The sequence below is a fragment of the Rana temporaria genome, chromosome 7 (genome assembly GCF_905171775.1).
Source record: "Rana temporaria chromosome 7, aRanTem1.1, whole genome shotgun sequence".
NCBI classification, from domain to species: Eukaryota; Metazoa; Chordata; class Amphibia; order Anura; family Ranidae; genus Rana; species Rana temporaria.
Genome location: NC_053495.1, coordinates 138,564,389 through 138,582,814, shown reverse-complemented (window position 1 = coordinate 138,582,814; position 18,426 = coordinate 138,564,389). Strand labels below are relative to the sequence as shown.

General features: G+C 41.9%; 1 protein-coding gene across 5 annotated transcripts in view; it reads right to left on the bottom strand.

Annotated features, from left to right (window-relative positions):
• EVI5 (ecotropic viral integration site 5) overlaps nucleotides 1-18,426 on the bottom strand; it is a 238,470-nt gene that overhangs the window by 79,809 nt on the left and 140,235 nt on the right. For all 5 annotated transcript variants that reach the window (XM_040360028.1, XM_040360023.1, XM_040360025.1 and 2 more), the window contains 3 exons: nucleotides 16,049-16,189; nucleotides 15,602-15,760; nucleotides 4,164-4,310 (listed from right to left, as the gene is read on the bottom strand). In XM_040360028.1, coding sequence (XP_040215962.1) covers nucleotides 4,164-4,310; nucleotides 15,602-15,760; nucleotides 16,049-16,189 — 447 coding nt within the window. The remainder of the gene's footprint in view (nucleotides 1-4,163; nucleotides 4,311-15,601; nucleotides 15,761-16,048; nucleotides 16,190-18,426) is intronic.

Genomic DNA, 18,426 nt, shown 5'->3' with positions numbered 1-18,426 from the left:
ACTAGATATAGTGTGAAACACGTCAGCTGTCCGAGGTTTTGATTGCTGTGGCTTGTAGTGCTGTTCCTATTTTAAATTAAGGCAACCATTGTTCAAGAGTGTGGCTGTCCAGAAATACATCTTTGCTACTCCTGCCTTGCTGATTGAATTGTCTGCACCTGAGATCTCTGAGCTGGATTACTACCAAGGTCTCTACCATCTCTCCTTCCTCTTGGGGGAGCATGAAGGAATTTGCTTCCCCTGTTAGAGCAAATTGGATCATGAACTAGATGAACTTGCCTATTTTCAACCAGACTATGTAAATATGCATTGGGATGTCTATGCGAGAGTGGCTTTTGCGGAAAACAAAAGCATATTAATATGTGTGTTTCTATAGGTGTGTGAAACGCCTGACTGCACTACACAATCGAGTCATGCTGTAGAACAGTGGTCATCAACCCTTTCCTCAGGCCCACTAACAGGCCAGGTTTGCAAGATAACTGAAACGCATCACAAGTGATATCATTTGCTGCTCAGTGATTGCAGTATTCTAGTCTGCATCTCCCCAAGGCAGTACATAAAACATGGCCTGTTAGTGGTGCAACAGATCGTCATTGATCCGTACGGATCAATTTCTACGCATCGGCACACACATGATCCGCGGCGCAGGTGGAGGGGGGCGAGCAGAGCAGTAAAACATGCTTTAACGGCTGACATTGAAATAGTTCTCCCCCGCTCACACAGCCCTGCCTCCTCCTTACCCCGCGCTTGTTCTGGACAGAATGTGCGCTGCAGCCAATCACCTTCTGGCGTGTCCGGCCACTCCCCCAGCCTAGATCACTGCTGAGTGATGGACGCCGCTGCAGGTGAGCGGCTGTACCGCGGTGAGCTGTGAGAGAAGCCGGGGGGGGGGGGCGGTGCATGGCGGCAGGTGAGGCTCCATGTGTGTGGGGTCGCGTAGGTATGGAAGAATTTACCTCCCAGGGGGGATTGTTTACCCCTCAGGAAGGAGAGGGGGAGCGGAGGGGGCACATGACACCAGCCTTGGGGGTGAGGTGCAGCTGATGTCTGGGGATGCATGGAGTGTGACAGACATATGGAGGGAATATAGAGGTATAAACACCCACACTCAGTCTATCCCCCCTCTACCCCATCATAGGAGCCAAGTGTGACCCGACTGTCCTCCACCACCTGGGGGGAGACATGCCCATGGGCTAAGGAGGGTCAGGGGAGGAGATGAGCATCGGGGCGAGAAGGTGGAGAAAGAGAGGAGCGTCAGGTAGGAGGTGAGAGTGAGGCTGCAATGGGGGCACAGTGAGGCTACAATTTTTTTTGCCGATCCATGAGTTTTTTGATCCGTTGCACCCCTAGTGGGCCCTGATGACATGGTTGATGACTACTGCTGTAGAAGGCTTAGATGCAGAAGATTGGGGAGAAGGATGGAAGAGTCAGTAAGAGAGAGTGAATATATACACACACACACAAAAAAAATGATGGTACTTATATAGCGCTGTCAATTTACGCAGCGCTTTACATATACATTGTACATTCACATCAGTCCCTACCCTTAAGGAGCTTACAATCCAATGTCCCGCACTCACATTGATATACTAGGGCCAAATTTAGACAGAAGCCAATTAACCTACCAGCATGTCTTTGGAGTGTGTGGGAGGAAACCAGAGTACCGGAGGAAACCCATGCAGGCACAAGGAGAACATGCAAACTCCAGGCAGTTCGAATCGTTTTAGGGATTCGAACCAGCGACCCTTTACTGCTAGGCAAGAGTGCTACTCACTACACAACTGAGTTGCGCTGAAATAATTTTAACTGTGGGCAGCTGAAGCTGCCTGTTCACTTCCTATAGATATATATACACACACACACAAAAACACAACCACAGCCTATTGCTCCAACTCTTGATTTGTGATGTAAATTTGTCAATTCTGCCACTTAAAAGATTTTGTTACTTCATAACAAAAAATAAATAAAAACACACACACACACACACACACACACCATGGATGGTGCTGCTGCATAGTGCTTTTGCTTAGTCCATAGTTCTACTTCAAATACTGTGTTGTCTGTTAGTTTTTCCCTTCCTCCAAAAATAATCTTACTCCCTTCTGAGACCTTACTGAAAATCTCAGCATGCAAATTAGATTTTTTATTAGTCACATGCAACCATCTTTCACGGTTCCTGCTCGACATCCTTTCATGCACACAGGGAACTTTGGGGAGGGGTCTCTAGTTAACTGTTAAAAGTTACATGCAACAAACAATACATAAGCCATCGACTCTTAAGCCAGCCATTGATGGAGCGAGTTTCTTTCCTGCAAACCGTTTGATGGGTGAATCTCTCCAATGGAGGTATTGTGTTCTTCCAGGTTGTGGGGGCTTGGAGAACCGTATACACACACACACAATAATTATTGCTGGCAATAAGCCTATGAAAAAAATCTGAGAGGCTGGTTGTAGCCAAGTTAAACAATCGATTAACTTTGGTACAAATCAACTGACCCACACATGGTTCGAATCTCAGCCGGTCCCTGCTGAACAGGCTGCGATTTCGAACTGTATATGGCTGGCTTAAAGAGGAACTGCAGTCTGCGCACATAATTTGTAATAAAAACATCTTTGCCATTCCGAAGCTTCCCTCCAACCACTTTGCATATTATTCTATACTTGCCAAATATGCTGCATAAATCTCCCTCCACTTAGTCTCGCTGAAATAATTTTAACTATGGGCAGCTGAAGCTGCCTGTTCACTTCCTGGATTGACACAGACACACCCCCCCAGCTCTGCAGCTCTCGTTGGCCCTCTTATGACACATCCCCCTCCCTGGCAAACTATCGAGAGAGAGAGAGAGAGAGAGAGAGAGAGAGAGAGAGAGAGAGAGAGAGAGAGAGAGAGAGAGAGAGAGAGAGAGAGAGAGAGAGAGCTGTGCATGAGGTCATAAGCCTAGGCTTGTTTCCAGACAGAAAGTGGGCTGTATAAGGTATTTACTAGCAGAACATTTTTACTATTTAAATTAAAAACAAGAGCAGAGGATTTAATACATGGAAAGATGAAAAAATTACTGTCACTTTAAGTTCAGCACGGACTGGCCAAATTTTGATTAGTGTGTGACCATCCTTGCTTGGCAGAAGTCATAGAAACAGAGTGATGGCAGAATAAAAAGTGGTCCATCGAGTGTGCCCCATTTTCTTTTTTCTCATACAGGTTTTCGGTTTTGTTTTTTTGTATAAATCTAGGTTTGTGGATCGTTGTGTGGATAGAGGAGAGGAACTACCCATCGATGCCCATCTTTACTGTAAGGCTTCATTTTCATTGACGTTTTTTGCAGACACTTTTCTGAGCTTTTTTGCAGCTTAAAAACAGCTCTCCATGTTAGTCTATAGCCTCATGCCCACCATGACGTTTTTGAGCTGTAGATGGCTGAGCCGTTTTTTAAGCTGCAAAAAAAAAAAAAAAAAAAAAAAAACAACAGGACCAGTGCGTTCTGAAGATCCAGCCTTAGAGCTGTAAAAACACCAGACGCTCAAAAACACAAAAAAAATGTGCAAAAACGCTAAAAACCGCTGCCGCTGCGTTTTTGCGCTCCAGCTCAAAAAAAAAAAAAAAAAGAAAAAAAAGAAGAATACATGGACAGGCGTTTTTAAGCTGTAAAAAAGGGTAAAAAAAAAGTGGCTGTAAAAACGTCCATGGAAATGAAGCATAAGCTTGCAGAATTATGCATATGTTTGGGGAAAATGGCACACTGACCTTTATGTCTTCGTGATTACATATGGCAAGAATGACTGGAAAGAATCACATTTAGAAAAAAATACATCTAGGACACTGGCCAACAGCAATGTAACATTTTCCCAGGATTTGGATAGAGTGGGAAAGCATTTGACAGACGATGAGGCGTACGCAAAAAAACACAGATGAAGAACGAGGAGAATTAAATGTAGATCCGCACTATTTTCTTTGCGCACACATTTTTACTGTGAATGTTCATTAGCGCTTTTTGTATAATTAGGATTAGATAACATGATTGTGTCTCACTCAAAGAAAAAATAAATAATAAAAAAAAAAGTCTTTGGTTCAAATTTATACACCTAGTAAACTTGCATTTATGCATCATATTATGGAGCTCCTGGATCCTGAAATAGCACAATCATAAAGCAAACAATCATTTTACCTTGCACTCCATCTCTGCTTGCTTGCGCTTTGTTTCAGTCAGCTGAGATTGCAGGGTCTTGTTTTGTGTGGACAGATATTGCACTTTAGCTTGTAAGCTTTTGACCTCTTGCTCTGCTCTTCTCAGATGGTTGCCGTTTATCTGGTTCTGTTGTGAAAGGCAAAAAAAAAAAAAAAAAAGAGACAAAAAGAGATAAGTAGGTGTAAAAAAAATAAATAAATAAACGAATTGCGTAAAACGTAACGTAAAAATTACAGTTTTGCAGTACAGTGGCGTTCTCAATGATTTGTTTGCCTACATATTAAAATGATCCTGGTACACCGAGCTACAGAAAGCTATTAATCCCAAAGGGAATTTGTTAAGTGTGTCCCAAAGACAACACAAGATCACAACAATAGACTGAACAAGATGCATAAAACACAAAAATTACCATAATCATTAACCCCAAAACTACACTATAAATAAAACAGCCATACAATTAAAATACAACATAAAATAAATAACATTAAAATAACAGGCAAGCTACCTAATACAGTGGAACCTTGTATTACGAGCATAATCCGTTCCAGGAGAATGCTCGTAATCCAAAACACTTGCATATGAAAGAGTTTCCCCATAGAAGTCAATGGAAACAAAAATAATTTGTTCCGCATTGACTTCTATGGCATGTAATACCACACGTGGCCAGAGGTGGGGGGCTCTGGAGAGCCAAGGAAAGGCTTGGGGACAGCTCGGCTGAACTCTGAAAGGCTCAGGAACAGAGTATTTCCGAGTTTTTCTGCGTATTTCCGAATGGCGCCGACGCCCCCGCACCTCAGGCAAATGTGGTACTGCACACCGCTATGGTTTGAATCCTGCTCATTTTGCCAGACAACACTCACAAAACGGAGTCAGGACTTTCAAAAACAAAAACAGTGCTCGTATTGCGAATCGCTCGTTAACCACGTTACTCGCAATCCGAGGTTTCACTGTACACCACTTTCCCGAACACCACCCCAGATAACATACTATAAAAACATCATAAACAACCAGAATGGAGATGGGAACTTTATTTGTAGGGGAACTCCTGAAAATATGAATAGTGTTTTTTTTTTTTAAACAAAATATTCTATTTCCATTGCTTAACTTTTAAATAGGCCTCAAGCATACTGGGTTTAAAAAGTCCAGATTTTACAGGTTTTTTTTATCCTGTAAAAGCACCTCTATGATGGCTTATGTGTTCATGCACATGTGTTTACATAGAGGAGCGCTGGAAAAAAAAAAAAAAAAAAAACAACACACCACAACACACAATCAAAATCACATTAGGAGCAGAAAACTGCTAAATGTGTCTAAACGTTAAATGCATCTAGGCACGTTTAAGCGTTTATGTAGTTCAATAGTCAGAACAAAATGATTCCAGCCATAAGGATCCATTAATGCTCAAACATGTGACGCACCTAAACGCTTGTGCAATACGAGGTTCTGTGTGAATTTTTCAAGCAGCTTTTCTCCTGCAAGGAGTTCTGGTGTCCAGGGAAGAAAAGAAAAGCAAATGCCCTGTGCGCCTGAGGCCATTACACGCATGCCCTGAAGTACGGAGTTGGTACATGAACTGGTTACCAATTACCCACTTGCCGACTGCCCCATAGCAAATTAACCACTTCCATACCAGGCACTTGCGCACCTTTCTGCCCAAGCCAATTTTCAGCTTTCAGCGCTGTTGCACTTTGAATGACAATTGCGCGGTCATGCTACACTACCCACATTTTTTTTTATCCTTTTGTTCCCACAAATAGAGCTTTCTTTTGGTGGGATTTGATCACGTCTGCGATTTTTTGCGCAACAACTAAAAAAAAGAAAAAAAATTTGGAAAAATTTTTTTTTTTCTGTTAATTTTTTTTTGTAAATAAGAAAGTTTTCCATTTTGATTACGGGCACCGGTGAGGTGGCACAGATGGGCACCAGTGAGGTGGCACCGAGGGGTTGCACTGATGGCATTGCTGGGCATCACTTGTGCCCATGTTGCCAGTCAGTGTTTGGGCCATTTGTGGGCACTGATTGGCATCTATTCTCTTTTTTTTACTGCCCTTCCCTGGTGGTCCAGTGTAGGCTTCCCTGGTGGTCCAGTGTGGGCATCCGAGGGGGGGGGGGGGGGCTGCGCTGATAAACAATCAGCGCGAACCCCCCTGTCAGGAGAGCCGCTGATCAGCTCTCTTCTACTCGCATAGCATCATCAAGCCAAGGTTATAGCTTACTAACCCAGTGCCATAAGCTTGGTAACAGCTGTTCTCCACCTTGGAGTCACCAATGTATGTGGGCATTTATATTCGGTTACATTTTCATATTTGTATAGCTTTAAATAACACTCAAAATAGGAAACTGCTGGCAAGTTAGTTGCCGACAGGAAGGATTAATACAGCGTATACACAAGCATCTACCTCTGGAAATGATTGGAAACCATCAATACAACACTGCCATCCAGTGGTTCAATTAGAAAATACAATCTGAAAAGGCGATAGCAAGAAAATAAACAAAATAAGGTTTCATATAAGACTACAACTTGTAAAAAAAATGGCCATCAGGTTACACACTGCAAAAGCTTTGCCTATAACCCTGGCCTTATTTGGAGTGGCAACAAAAGTTGCATATACTTTTTGGCAACGTTCTCCGTTTACAAAGTAACAATACAAGTACTGAACATACAGTACCTGCACATTTCTGCACCGGAGATCCTAAAATAGATTTTTTTGCTAGATGAAAGTCCTATTCGTAGCCAACATAAAAGCAGTGGTACTGTGATCAGTGCATTGGCTGTGACTTCTTTCCTGCAAAGTCTGATGTGTTTGTATATATTGTGTCTTATGTTTCTGATTTATAATATGTATTTTTCTATTGTAGCGATTAGTTCATGTATAGTGCGCATGTTGTAAAAGATCTCCTGAAGAAGGTGTAAAAGGCGAAACATGTAGAGAAATCAGATGTGCACTCACTGATGATTTATTGTGCTGATCTAACTTATAATTTTATGAATTTTTTACGTGCTTTAAAAGTCCCAACAAAACCTCCTATACTATTTTAACATAAAAGCAGCACCAAATGCAAGACAAGTTGCCAATATGCCTTAAATATTTCTGCAGGTACACAGCTTTTCTTTTTTTTATATTGAGAGTACCAAATGCCTTTGCAAGCCCAGGTACAAGAACAATCATCTGCCAGATCAGCAGTAAGTGGTCCTTTTTTTTTTTTTAAACACACACAATAATTCAAGCAAGAATATACATGACTCCTGTATTTAGACAATATTTGCCTATCCGGGAGTTTAGCGTTAACATGGCCTGGAGGCTCTAAAGCTGGACTGACTGGTTTCTACCTTAGTCTACGCCTGCTTACACACTGGTCAGTTGATTAATACGGCTGCAGAATTTTTTTCTATATTGTTTAGCAAACATTTTAAGCAGCAGAAATTAAGATAACCACATAAGCAAATGCTTTTTTTTCTTTAGAATTTGCTTATTAGTGCAAAGGGCTGCACACACACACACACACATACATATGATTAGAGATAAATCATACATCGTGTAAAAATTATGGATGCTCTAAGCAGAAAGAATTAAGACACTTACTAGGCAAGAGGAAAAACTATGGTGAACATGGTTGTGGATGAGGCCCTTTATCTTCTCAGATGGTAAAGCTGCTTATACCTCTTGGTAAAAAGCCTCCAGTTCCTGTAAATTCTTGGACTGTCTTAATTAACTGCAGGTTTTCAGATCTCCCCAGAAGGGCTCAATGATATTGAGGTCAGGAGACTGAGATGGCTACTCTAGAACCTTCACTTTATTCTGTCGATTTGGAATGTCCAAGTACATCCCATGCGCAGCTTCCTGGCTGACGAATGCAAATGTTCCTCCAGTATTTTTTGATAACATACTGCATTCATCTTACCATCAATTTTGACCAAAATGTCCTGTGTCTTTGTAGCTCACACAAATCATCAGCGATCCACCTCCATGTTTCACAGTAGGAATAGTGTACTTTTCATCATAGGCATTGTTGAGACTCCGCTCCAAATGAAGAGTTTATGGTTGTGACCAAAAAGGTAAATTTTGGTCTTATCACTCCAAATGACTTTGTGCCAGAAGGTTTGAGGCTCGTCTCTGTGCCGTTTGGCATATTACAAGCAGGATACTTTGTGGCTTTTGCATAGTAATGGCTTTTTTCTGGCGATTCACCATGCAGTCCATCTTTCTTCAAGTGCCTCCTTATTGTGCATCTTGAAACAGCCACACCACATGTTCTCAGAGTCCTGTATTTCACCTGAAGTTATTTGTGGGCTTTTCTTTGCATCCCAAACAATTTTCCTGGCAGTTACAGATGAAATTTTAGTTGGTCTACCCGACCATGGTATGGTTTTAACAGAACCCCTCATTTTACACTTCTTGATTAGAGTTTGAACACTGCTGATGGGCATTCTCAATTTCTTGGACATCTTTTGACATCCCTTTCCTGTTTTATACAGTTCAACTACCTTTTCCCGCAGATCCTTTGACAATTCTTTTGCTTTCCCCAAAACGTCAGTGCAGCTCTGGATGAAAGATGTAAGGGTCTGTCAGGAGTCCAGAAACTCATTGACCTTTTATACACACACCAATTACAATGGCCCACAGGTGGCAATGGTTGCATTTAATTTTAATTCAAACCTTTGTGTGTGCGCATGTTATAAGTCCAAAATTTTGATCAGGGTCATTTGGATAGTTTCTGCTGTGATTTAGGTGTCCGTTTATGAAGCAGTGATCCCAAGGATCGCCACTGATCACAGCTCATAAACCATTTATGAAATGGAGATAATCGGGGGAGAAGGTGTTTGAACTTGTTCTCCTGTCGATCACTAAACAGTGAGAACTCTCATTGAATGACAGTAACGGCCAGTTTATGAAGCTGTGATCTGGCCGTCACTGGCGATCTGTGTCAGAATTCACACTCCCCGATTCACCAGCTCAGAGGTGGTGAATTTGGGAGTGAAGAGAGAATCCCGGGGGATCTGAGGAGAAAGGTTTTTTTTTAACTTCCTACCTCATTCAGACCCCCCAACGCTGTAACCATGTCCCCCTGTATTAGTTATGTGTATACACACACACACACGTGTATATACATGCATATAATGTATATATAATGCAGGGGGACTCATTTTATCAACATTAACTACCCGTCTGTCAGTGTACTGAGCGGTGATAATTTATCACTGCTCAATAAACTGACATCTCAGTAGTTCTGTGAATTCCTGGTACTGTAATCTCAAAAAGTCTCACGAGATTCCAGTATCAGGGCCCGTTCTCCAGTGTTAGAAGCGTTGGCAGATCGCTTCACTCCTCAAAGGGTGAAGAGATCTACTCTGCTTCATAAACAGGCACACAGAGGAGATAGATCTCCACTGTGAATGCCTGCGTATGAAGCAGTGAATATATTTCACTGTTTTATAAAAGGACACCATAAAAAGAGTAAACACAGTTGACTGAGAAAAAATGGCTTCAGTCAAACACTAACCATGAGTGGAAGAAATGTTTTTGTGTTATTAGTATGCTCTGAAAAATGGCCAAAAAATCATAAATTCTGCCAGGGAATGTAAACTTATGACCACAACTGTACAGGCCATGACAGTTGAGTGCATTACTTCTTGTTTTCTTTGAAACAATTTTACCTGCTAATACCAGGTCTTTCTGAAGCTCTCCACAAGCGTTCGTCGGCTCTTGGGCAACTCTGATAATGGAGAGAAGATAGTCACCGCTCCAATTAGGTATGTGGATGAATCCGTATCCTCTCAGAGAAACCCAGGTGCCAGCAATGCACGAAGCCAGGGCTGGACTGGGACAAAAAATTGGCCCTGGACTTCATCCAGACTGGCCCACTTTGACAGGTCTCTCCCATGGCGGCCGGACAACTCCTGCACCCCCCCTCTCCCCCTTCACTAGCTGTTCTACTTTATTAGAGTAGAATGGCTGGTACTCTTATAGGCAGTACCAGTGGGGAAGCTAGACATTATTTCACCTGGGGCAAAGAATCAGTTTGGTGCCCCCCTTATGGGACAAGATTAGGCAGAAGTGAGGAACTCCCAGGCCATAACTGTTGAGTCAGCTGTCTGTCCCCTCCCCCATGCTCCTCTGTTGTCCTCCCTGCTCCTCTGGTCCTCCCTCTGCTTCTTTGTTCCCCCCAGGTGAGCGCTGTGGGGAGGGAGAGGAGGTAAGCGCTGCAGGAAGGGAGAGGCAGAGGAGTGGAGGGGGGCGGCGGGCCGCTGTCACTGAAACCGGCCCACTGAGCCATCGGCCCACCGGGAAACTCCCTGTAGTCCCAATGGCCAGTCCATCCCTGCACAAAGCAATTGTAGAAAGAAATGGTTGGACAGCTGCACTCTGGAAAAACCTTCTCGGTTGCCTTTTATTGATAAAAATATTCAAACACCATACATCACAGCAAAGACAGGGGCATACAGCTGACGTTTCGCACTACAATCAGCGCTTACTCATAGCTGGGCTACACCGCGGCATGTGTCTTGTCCCCATGCCGTCCCCACACCAAACATTTGCTGTGATGTGTGGTGTTTGAATATTTTTATTAATAAAAGGCAACTGAGAAGGTTTTTCCAGAGTGCGGCTGTCCAAACATTTCTTTCTACAACAACTCTGATAATTGTTTTCACTCCTCGTCAGAAATCTTGCAAAGAGCACCTGGTCGTGGCCGGTTTATGATAAAATTGTGTTCTTTCCACTTCTGCTCACTGGAACATTCAGACATTTAGAAATCCTTCTGTAACCAATGCCATCAGTATGTTTTGCAAGAATATGGTTGTGAAGGTCTTGAGAGAACAGTTTGCTTTTACCCATAATGAGAGGTTTCCTGGGTGACACCTTGGTAATTGGAACTGAACCAGCTGATATTAATTTGCAGCAACAAGGAGCAGGATTGCTTTCTAATTACCAATATATTTCAGCTGGTGTCTTGGCTTTTCATTCCTTTTTGCACCTGCCGTTTCTTATGCGTTTAAGCCTAGGTTCACACTGCTGCGAATTCAAAATCGCGGTAAAATGCGCGATTTTACCGCGATTTCGGCCGCAATTTAATGTAAATCGCGGCCTGAAATCGCAAAAAGTAGTACAGGAACTACTTTTTGAAATCGCAGATGCGGCATCGCACTGATTAGGACAGTGCCATTGCCGACAATTGCCGCCGATTTGAGATGCGATTTGACATGTCAAATCGCATCTCAAATCGTTCCAAATCGTACCCAGTGTGAACCAGGGCTAAAACTTTTTCCCTTTGTCATTCCATTTTATTACACAGAACTTAATTTCTGAGGTTATTTGTTTTAGTTTCTTTGTATGTATGCATTGCATGGGTAGTGGTGAACATTTCATGTCAATAGCAGAGACTGAATGGTATCTTCAGGACAAATAGAGAGCAAATCCCCTTTAGTAAGGATGCAGACTGTAAACCCGACAGAGGTTCTAACCCTTATCTAGTTGATCCAAAACTTGAAAACAATTTTTTTTTCCGGCTAAATATACATCTAAAGTGATTGTAAAGTCTTGTTTTCTTTTCTGGCTCCTGGCTCCTCCCCCCTGCTGAGTACCCCTGTAGCAATACACTTGCTATGGGGGCACCTGCGCATGCTCACTCTTGTGCCCTGCTGCGTGTGTCCATAAGACATGCCCCCCTCTCACTCCCACCTCCACTTGAATTGCTAGATAATGAAGCCAGGCCCATAATGACAGCCACTGGACAGCCAGTGCCATTGCCAATTTAATTTAGATAAACACGTAGGTCACCATTTTGGAAATCCAGGTTAAAGAGGCCTGCACCTTCAAAAACAAATCAGAAATCGGGAGGCACCCATTCAATCTCCACAGCTTTCCTCTAATCTTTACAAAATTAAATCAATTTGTGCAACTTATTTCACAAGGACTGGCATCACACAAAGCTGTTAAAGATAAAAGGTATAAACCAGGCAACATAAGAAGGGTGTGGTTGTACTGTTCAGCAATGCAAGTCTCTGCAGCCATGTTAAGGATTGGCAAGCAGCAATTGATTTTTGTTTTTTGATGTAATAGCTCTTTAACTTCATATATAGTAAACGATGAGTTACTTAAAAATAGAGCTATAGAAAGCCTCCCCCCGCCCCCAGTGTAGCACGCAAGATCGGAGGAAGAAAAAAAAAATACAAGAAAACAGGAGGGCCCCTTATAGTGTAGCGATTTGCTATGAAGGCATAGTACAAATTTAAGTAAATACATGGTGCTAAGGTTGTTCATTGCAATCATTTACAGGCTTGTATAGAATGCATCGGTCTCAACCCCAACCTAGGATTTATTTCTGGTCAGGTAGAAAAGCTGCGTCTATGTGGATGGGACAGTTAAAATAAAAAAGACTGAAACTTGGATGTTAAAAGGTCACATCAAGGCCACCAGTAGGCTTTTACTCATTAAAAGCATGCAAAAATGAAACCTTTAAAATTGATACATAGCTAGTGTTTGTTTTGAATTTTTAGATATAGAAATGACTAAGTGCTGTAGTCATTCTCATTCATGTATAAAATAATCAGTTTTACCAATATGATCTGATTCACAGAAGGATGAAAAAATACATTTAAAGCTTGCTTAATCTGGAATAAAAATGTTACACGCCATCTTTGCCAACAGCAAAAAATAAAATAAAAAATAAAAGCCAATATACACAAAACAGAAACCAGAAGTGAGGATCCTCATTTGACAAACAAAAAAGAATCTTGTTAAAATTTGGAAAAAAACAACGCAATAAAAGAAAATATGCAATGAACGTTGGTTTTCAGCAAAATCATGAATGTTGTCTTTACATAAACAAAACATTAACATAAAACATGGCTTCCAGCGTAGAATAAAGACGCAGGCATTAAGATGCACTGCTGTCATCTAGAGCAGGGCTCGACAAAACCCAGGCGCCAGGTCTCATTGGCAACTGGAAAAGGCGGCCTGGGCTACATCGCGGCATTTGTGTCTTGTCCCCATGCGGTCCCCACCTGCGGGTGCGTAGACCAAGATGCTGCGCTGGCCGGTAATTGAGGCTGCGGCTTTGCGGCCTGCTGGAGTGAGATGCTTACATCAGGGAACTGGCGTCCTCTTGTGGTGGCCTGGGCTGCGACAAGCGGTCACTGACAGCACTGAGGGTTTCCCTGCCAGTTCTCACTGCCCATTTCCTTTCCAAAAGGAGACGAGGTTAAAGGTGTTGCAGGCTTGATCTGGCGCCCTGTTCTTAAAAGGTGAGTGGACCGGGAGTGTGGGGCAGCTTGTTGGAATGGCCTCAGTACCATTTACACCCCGACAAAGATGGAAACAGTTTTTTTGTTTTTTTCCCAATGAAATACAATTTTTTTTTTCATTCTCTCCCCGACGTGCCACAGCCAAAGGTCCCTTTCACACGGGCTGTCCAATCAGGTCCGCCTGTCAGTTTTTCAGGTAAACCTGATCAGACCCCTCAAGTCTCCTTTATGTGTCTGCTTACAGTCACCACTATCCTGTCCCGTCTGCTGAAAAACAGATGGATGGTGGTCCTATTTTCCATCCGTTCGGAGGATCAGATGGCATCGAAAGGGAAATGGACAGGTGGTCCATTTCTATCCGATCTCCCCATAGAGGAGAACAGGATTGTGTCTGTGCAGAAAGTTCCCGTTAGGGGTGTCGGAGAGGTTGATGCACTCCGGATATCTTATCCTTTAATTATTCTAAGTAATTTAATCTGGTACACTCAATTAGTTTTATCCCTTATATAACTTATTGTGTGATAACGCTAGACCTAGGAATTCCTTGATATATGAAAATATTCTGTTTCTCTTTCAAGTTTAAAGTATTACTTTGAAATAGTCTTTTAATTTAGCTTATGTGAACTGCCTTACTTTCACCACATGGTGTAGAGCATATAGGATGGATAGATATAAGTGGCAGTTAAGACAGGAATGATTATTATGAATTGAAATGTATTTAAATTATTATATTTCTGCGTGCTATTGACTTATTTCTTGCTAATTTAATACAAATGTATGTATTTATTTTATTGAAAATAAACTTAAATTTGAATGAAAAAAGGATTGTGTCTGTGTTCACTTTGCAGAGCAGACAGGACCTGACATCCACCTGCTCAGCGGGGATTAGCAGAGAAATCTCCGCTGAGCAAGCAGATTCCGCTTAGCAGAGGCGCCCGTGTGCAAGGGGCCTAGGGTGGCATGAGTTACTGGATCTCCTATCATCTCCACCTTGCTGCACTGTGAGCCGCTGCTCATCACACCATCAAGCCTTGTACACCAGGGCCAAATGCCAGGCAACATTGGTCGCTTCAATTAAAACCAGCTGCCATTCGGCCCATGTGTTTGGCAGCCGGTCCAACAGAAGCCAGCCATTCGGCATGCTGAAAAAAAACCTGGCTTTTAACTTTTTTTAGCTGGCTCCTAGATTTCAAGCAAGTTTGTCAAGCCCTGATCTAGAGAACCAGAGTGCTGTGTAATTTCTCCATGAAAAAGGCAGAGGGAGCTTGGAAAACTCTACCCATAATAACTTAGAAAAAAATAAAATAATGATCTTTAGCAAGGAACATGCATTAATTATTCTACCAAAATAAGTGTATGCTGTAAATTGCCTCCAGCATTTTATCCTATTTATGCTGCTATTTTGCTGAAGTCCAGAGCGGTAATAAATCATAAAGTGGAACTAAACCCATTTCATGGTTTCAAACAGTTACAATACAGGAATGTCAACTGTCCCATTTGCTTGTCCTCAACCAAAGTGTCAAACCATCTAATGGCTGGTGTCATAACTGATCACATGTGCAGCACCATGGCAGTTGCAGATATAACAAAAGCAGCTTCCTTGGCTGTAAAGGATAGGAGGGTTTAATTCCGCTTTGAGGCGGTCAGCAGAACGGCCTCTACAGACTCGGCATTGCCTAAAAATAGAGAGCAAATGAGCATGTGCAGAGCAGGGCGAGACAGTATTACTGGATTTTTAACACTAGAGACACTTATTTTTTATATTTTACCTGTAAAAGGGTCCAGTCTAAAGTGATCTAGCAGAAGTTACATTTTCTGACTAAAGTGAAGTTATAAAAGCAAAAATGGCAGGAAAAGTTGGAACCTCTGTCTGTTTGCTTTTAACTTTTACAAGAAAAAAACCCTGCAAGGACAAATATCAGAACCAAGAGGTGCAAGCTCTGGTGCTGTCATATTTATCCTTTAATCACTATTTATTGAGTCAGCTATCACGTGGGCCAAGCTTTTCAAATGGTTATTTGTTAAATATTTTTGCCATGTAAAGTCTGAAACTTACAAAAAAAGTAATGAAAATTACAATAAAAGTTAGCAAAGTCAGTTCCTATACTTTGGTCCTGAAGATTTCCATATACATTATATCTCAATAACTATATGAACGATAACACCCCCATACCTGTGTGTCCAACTCCATCATCCGTTGCTTCATTTCTCGTACATCTGCTTGTCTTTCCGCTTCTCTTAGGCGTACGCTCATCAATTCATCCTGAAGCTCATTAATAGTGTTCTTTTTGGGAGGATCTTTCCACCGACCTGCAGTGCGGGCTAAATGTCTCTACAACAATACCAGCAGATGGTACAAGTTAGGGACTATTGCTCCTTAAATACAAGAAATGGTTCAGATCTCACAGTGAAGAATGGTCAGTTAACTAAGCATTATACATTTGGAGGACTAACCGTTATAGCAATATTTGAACTGTAAAACGTACAGTAATTATTAGGTAAATGCATAAAACAGTAATAGATGGAACCCATTTCATGCAAGATTTGGAGCAGTATGAACAACAGGAATAGTATAAAATAGAGAACTGTATGGGTATCCAGCTTCACAAACTGTACATACCTGCCAGTGATCTTCCAGATCTCTTATCTGTTGCCTCTGCTCTTTTAAAGACATCACAGCTTCTGCCTCTCGTAACTTCACTGCAATGAGCTCCTCTTGAAGCCTTGCAATGTTGTTCTCATCAGGGAACGAGCTGTTTTTCTGTGAAGAATTTTAAATGATGTAATAATGCATAAACAGCGGTTATCCTATAGAATACAGAGCAGTATCTATAAAAGCACATCTAGACAGAGGGAAAAAAAGAACATGTAAAACACTTAGGTGAACACCCTATTTTCTCTTTTAACATATTATACAAGCCTTTATTGGCTTCCTAGTCCAATTTAATTCCATCATTGTCCAAGCAGCCAAGTCTATACAGTGCCTTGCGAAAGTATTCAGCCCCCTTGAACTTTGCGACCTTTTGCCACATTTCAGGCTTCAAACATAAAGATATAAAACTATTTTTTTTTTGAAGAATCAACAAGTGGGACACAATCATGAAGTGGAACGAAATGTATTGGATATTTCAAACTTTAACAAATAAAAAAACTGAAAAATTGGGCGTGCAAAATTATTCAGCCCCTTTACTTTCAGTGCAGCAAACTCTCTCCAGAAGTTCAGTGAGGATCTCTGAATGATCCAATGTTGACCTAAATGACTGATGATGAATAGAATCCACCTGTGTGTAATCAAGTCTCCGTATAAATGCACCTGCACTGTGATGATCTCAGAGATCCGTTTAAAGCGCAGAGAGCATCATGAAGAACAAGGAACACACCAGGCAGGTCCGAGATACTGTTGTGGAGAAGTTTAAAGCCGGATACAAAAAGATTTCCCAAGCTTTAAACATCCCAATGAGCACTGTGCAAGCGATAATATTGAAATGGAAGGAGTATCAGACCACTGCAAATCTACGAAGACCTGGCCGTCCCTCTAAACTTTCAGCTCATACAAGAAGACTGATCAGAGATGCAGCCAAGAGGCCCATGATCACTCTGGATGAACTGCAGAGATGTACAGCTGAGGTGGGAGACTCTGTCCATAGGACAACAATCAGTTGTATACTGCACAAATCTGGCCTTTATGGAAGAGTGGCAAGAAGAAAGCCATTTCTTAAAGATATCCATAAAAAGTGTTGTTTAAAGTTTGCCACAAGCCACCTGGGAGACACACCAAACATGTGGAAGAAGGTGCTCTGGTCAGATGAAACCAAAATCGAACATTTTGGCAACAATGCAAAACTTTATGTTTGGCGTAAAAGCAACACAGCTCATCACCCTGAACACACCATCCCCACTGTCAAACATGGTGGTGGCAGCATCATGGTTTGGGCCTGCTTTTCTTCAGCAGGGACAGGGAAGATGGTTAAAATTGATGGGAAGATGGATGGAGCCAAATACAGGACCATTCTGGAAGAAAACCTGATGGAGTCTGCAAAAGACCCGAGACTGGGACGGAGATTTGTCTGCCAACAAGACAATGATCCAAAACATAAAGCAAGATCTACAATGGAATGGTTCACAAATAAACATATCCAGGTGTTAGAATGTCCAAGTCAAAGTCCAGACCTGATACCAATCGAGAATCTGTGGAAAGAACTGAAAACTGCTGTTCACAAACGCTCTCCATCCAACCTCACTGAGCTCGAGCGGTTTTGCAAGTAGGAATGGGCAAAAATTTCAGTCTCTCGATGTGCAAAACAGAGAGACATACCCCAAGCGACTTACAGCTGCAATCGTAGCAAAAGGTGGTGCTACAAAGTATTAACTTAAGGGGGCTGAATAATTTTGCACGCCCAATTTTCAGTTTTTTATTCGTTAAAAAAGTTTGAAATATCCAATAAATTTCGTTCCACTTCATGATTGTGTCCCACTTGTTGATTCTTCAAAAAAACTTACCGATTTATATCTTTATGTTTGAAGCCTGAAATGTGGCAAAAGGTAGCAAAGTTCAAGGGGGCTGAATACTTTCGCAAGGCACTGTATATAGTGAACATTGAAAGAAAGTGATCAGAACTGCATGTATAAAGATGTCCAAATAGCAGCCTAGGGTGAAAACCATGAGATCCTCCATAAATACAGTGGATGGGTGGTGTAGCCATCCAGGTACAGGAAGTACTTTATTTTTAGGGTCACCGGGTGAAAATAAAGCTATAGAAACTTGAAACAAAAAAAACAAATCCACCACCACATCTTAGGACTGGTGAGCTGCAGTATACTACATTTTTGGTTTTGAGTCTAGATACTCTATATTCAAACACTTGGGAAAACCTACAACGGGACATGGACAGCAGTATAAAGCCAACAGAGGTTCTAGCATTCCTCTACTTAACCAGTAAAAAGCATATTTATTTATCTTTTGTCCTTTTGTGGCAGGGCTATAATACAGTTGATTTT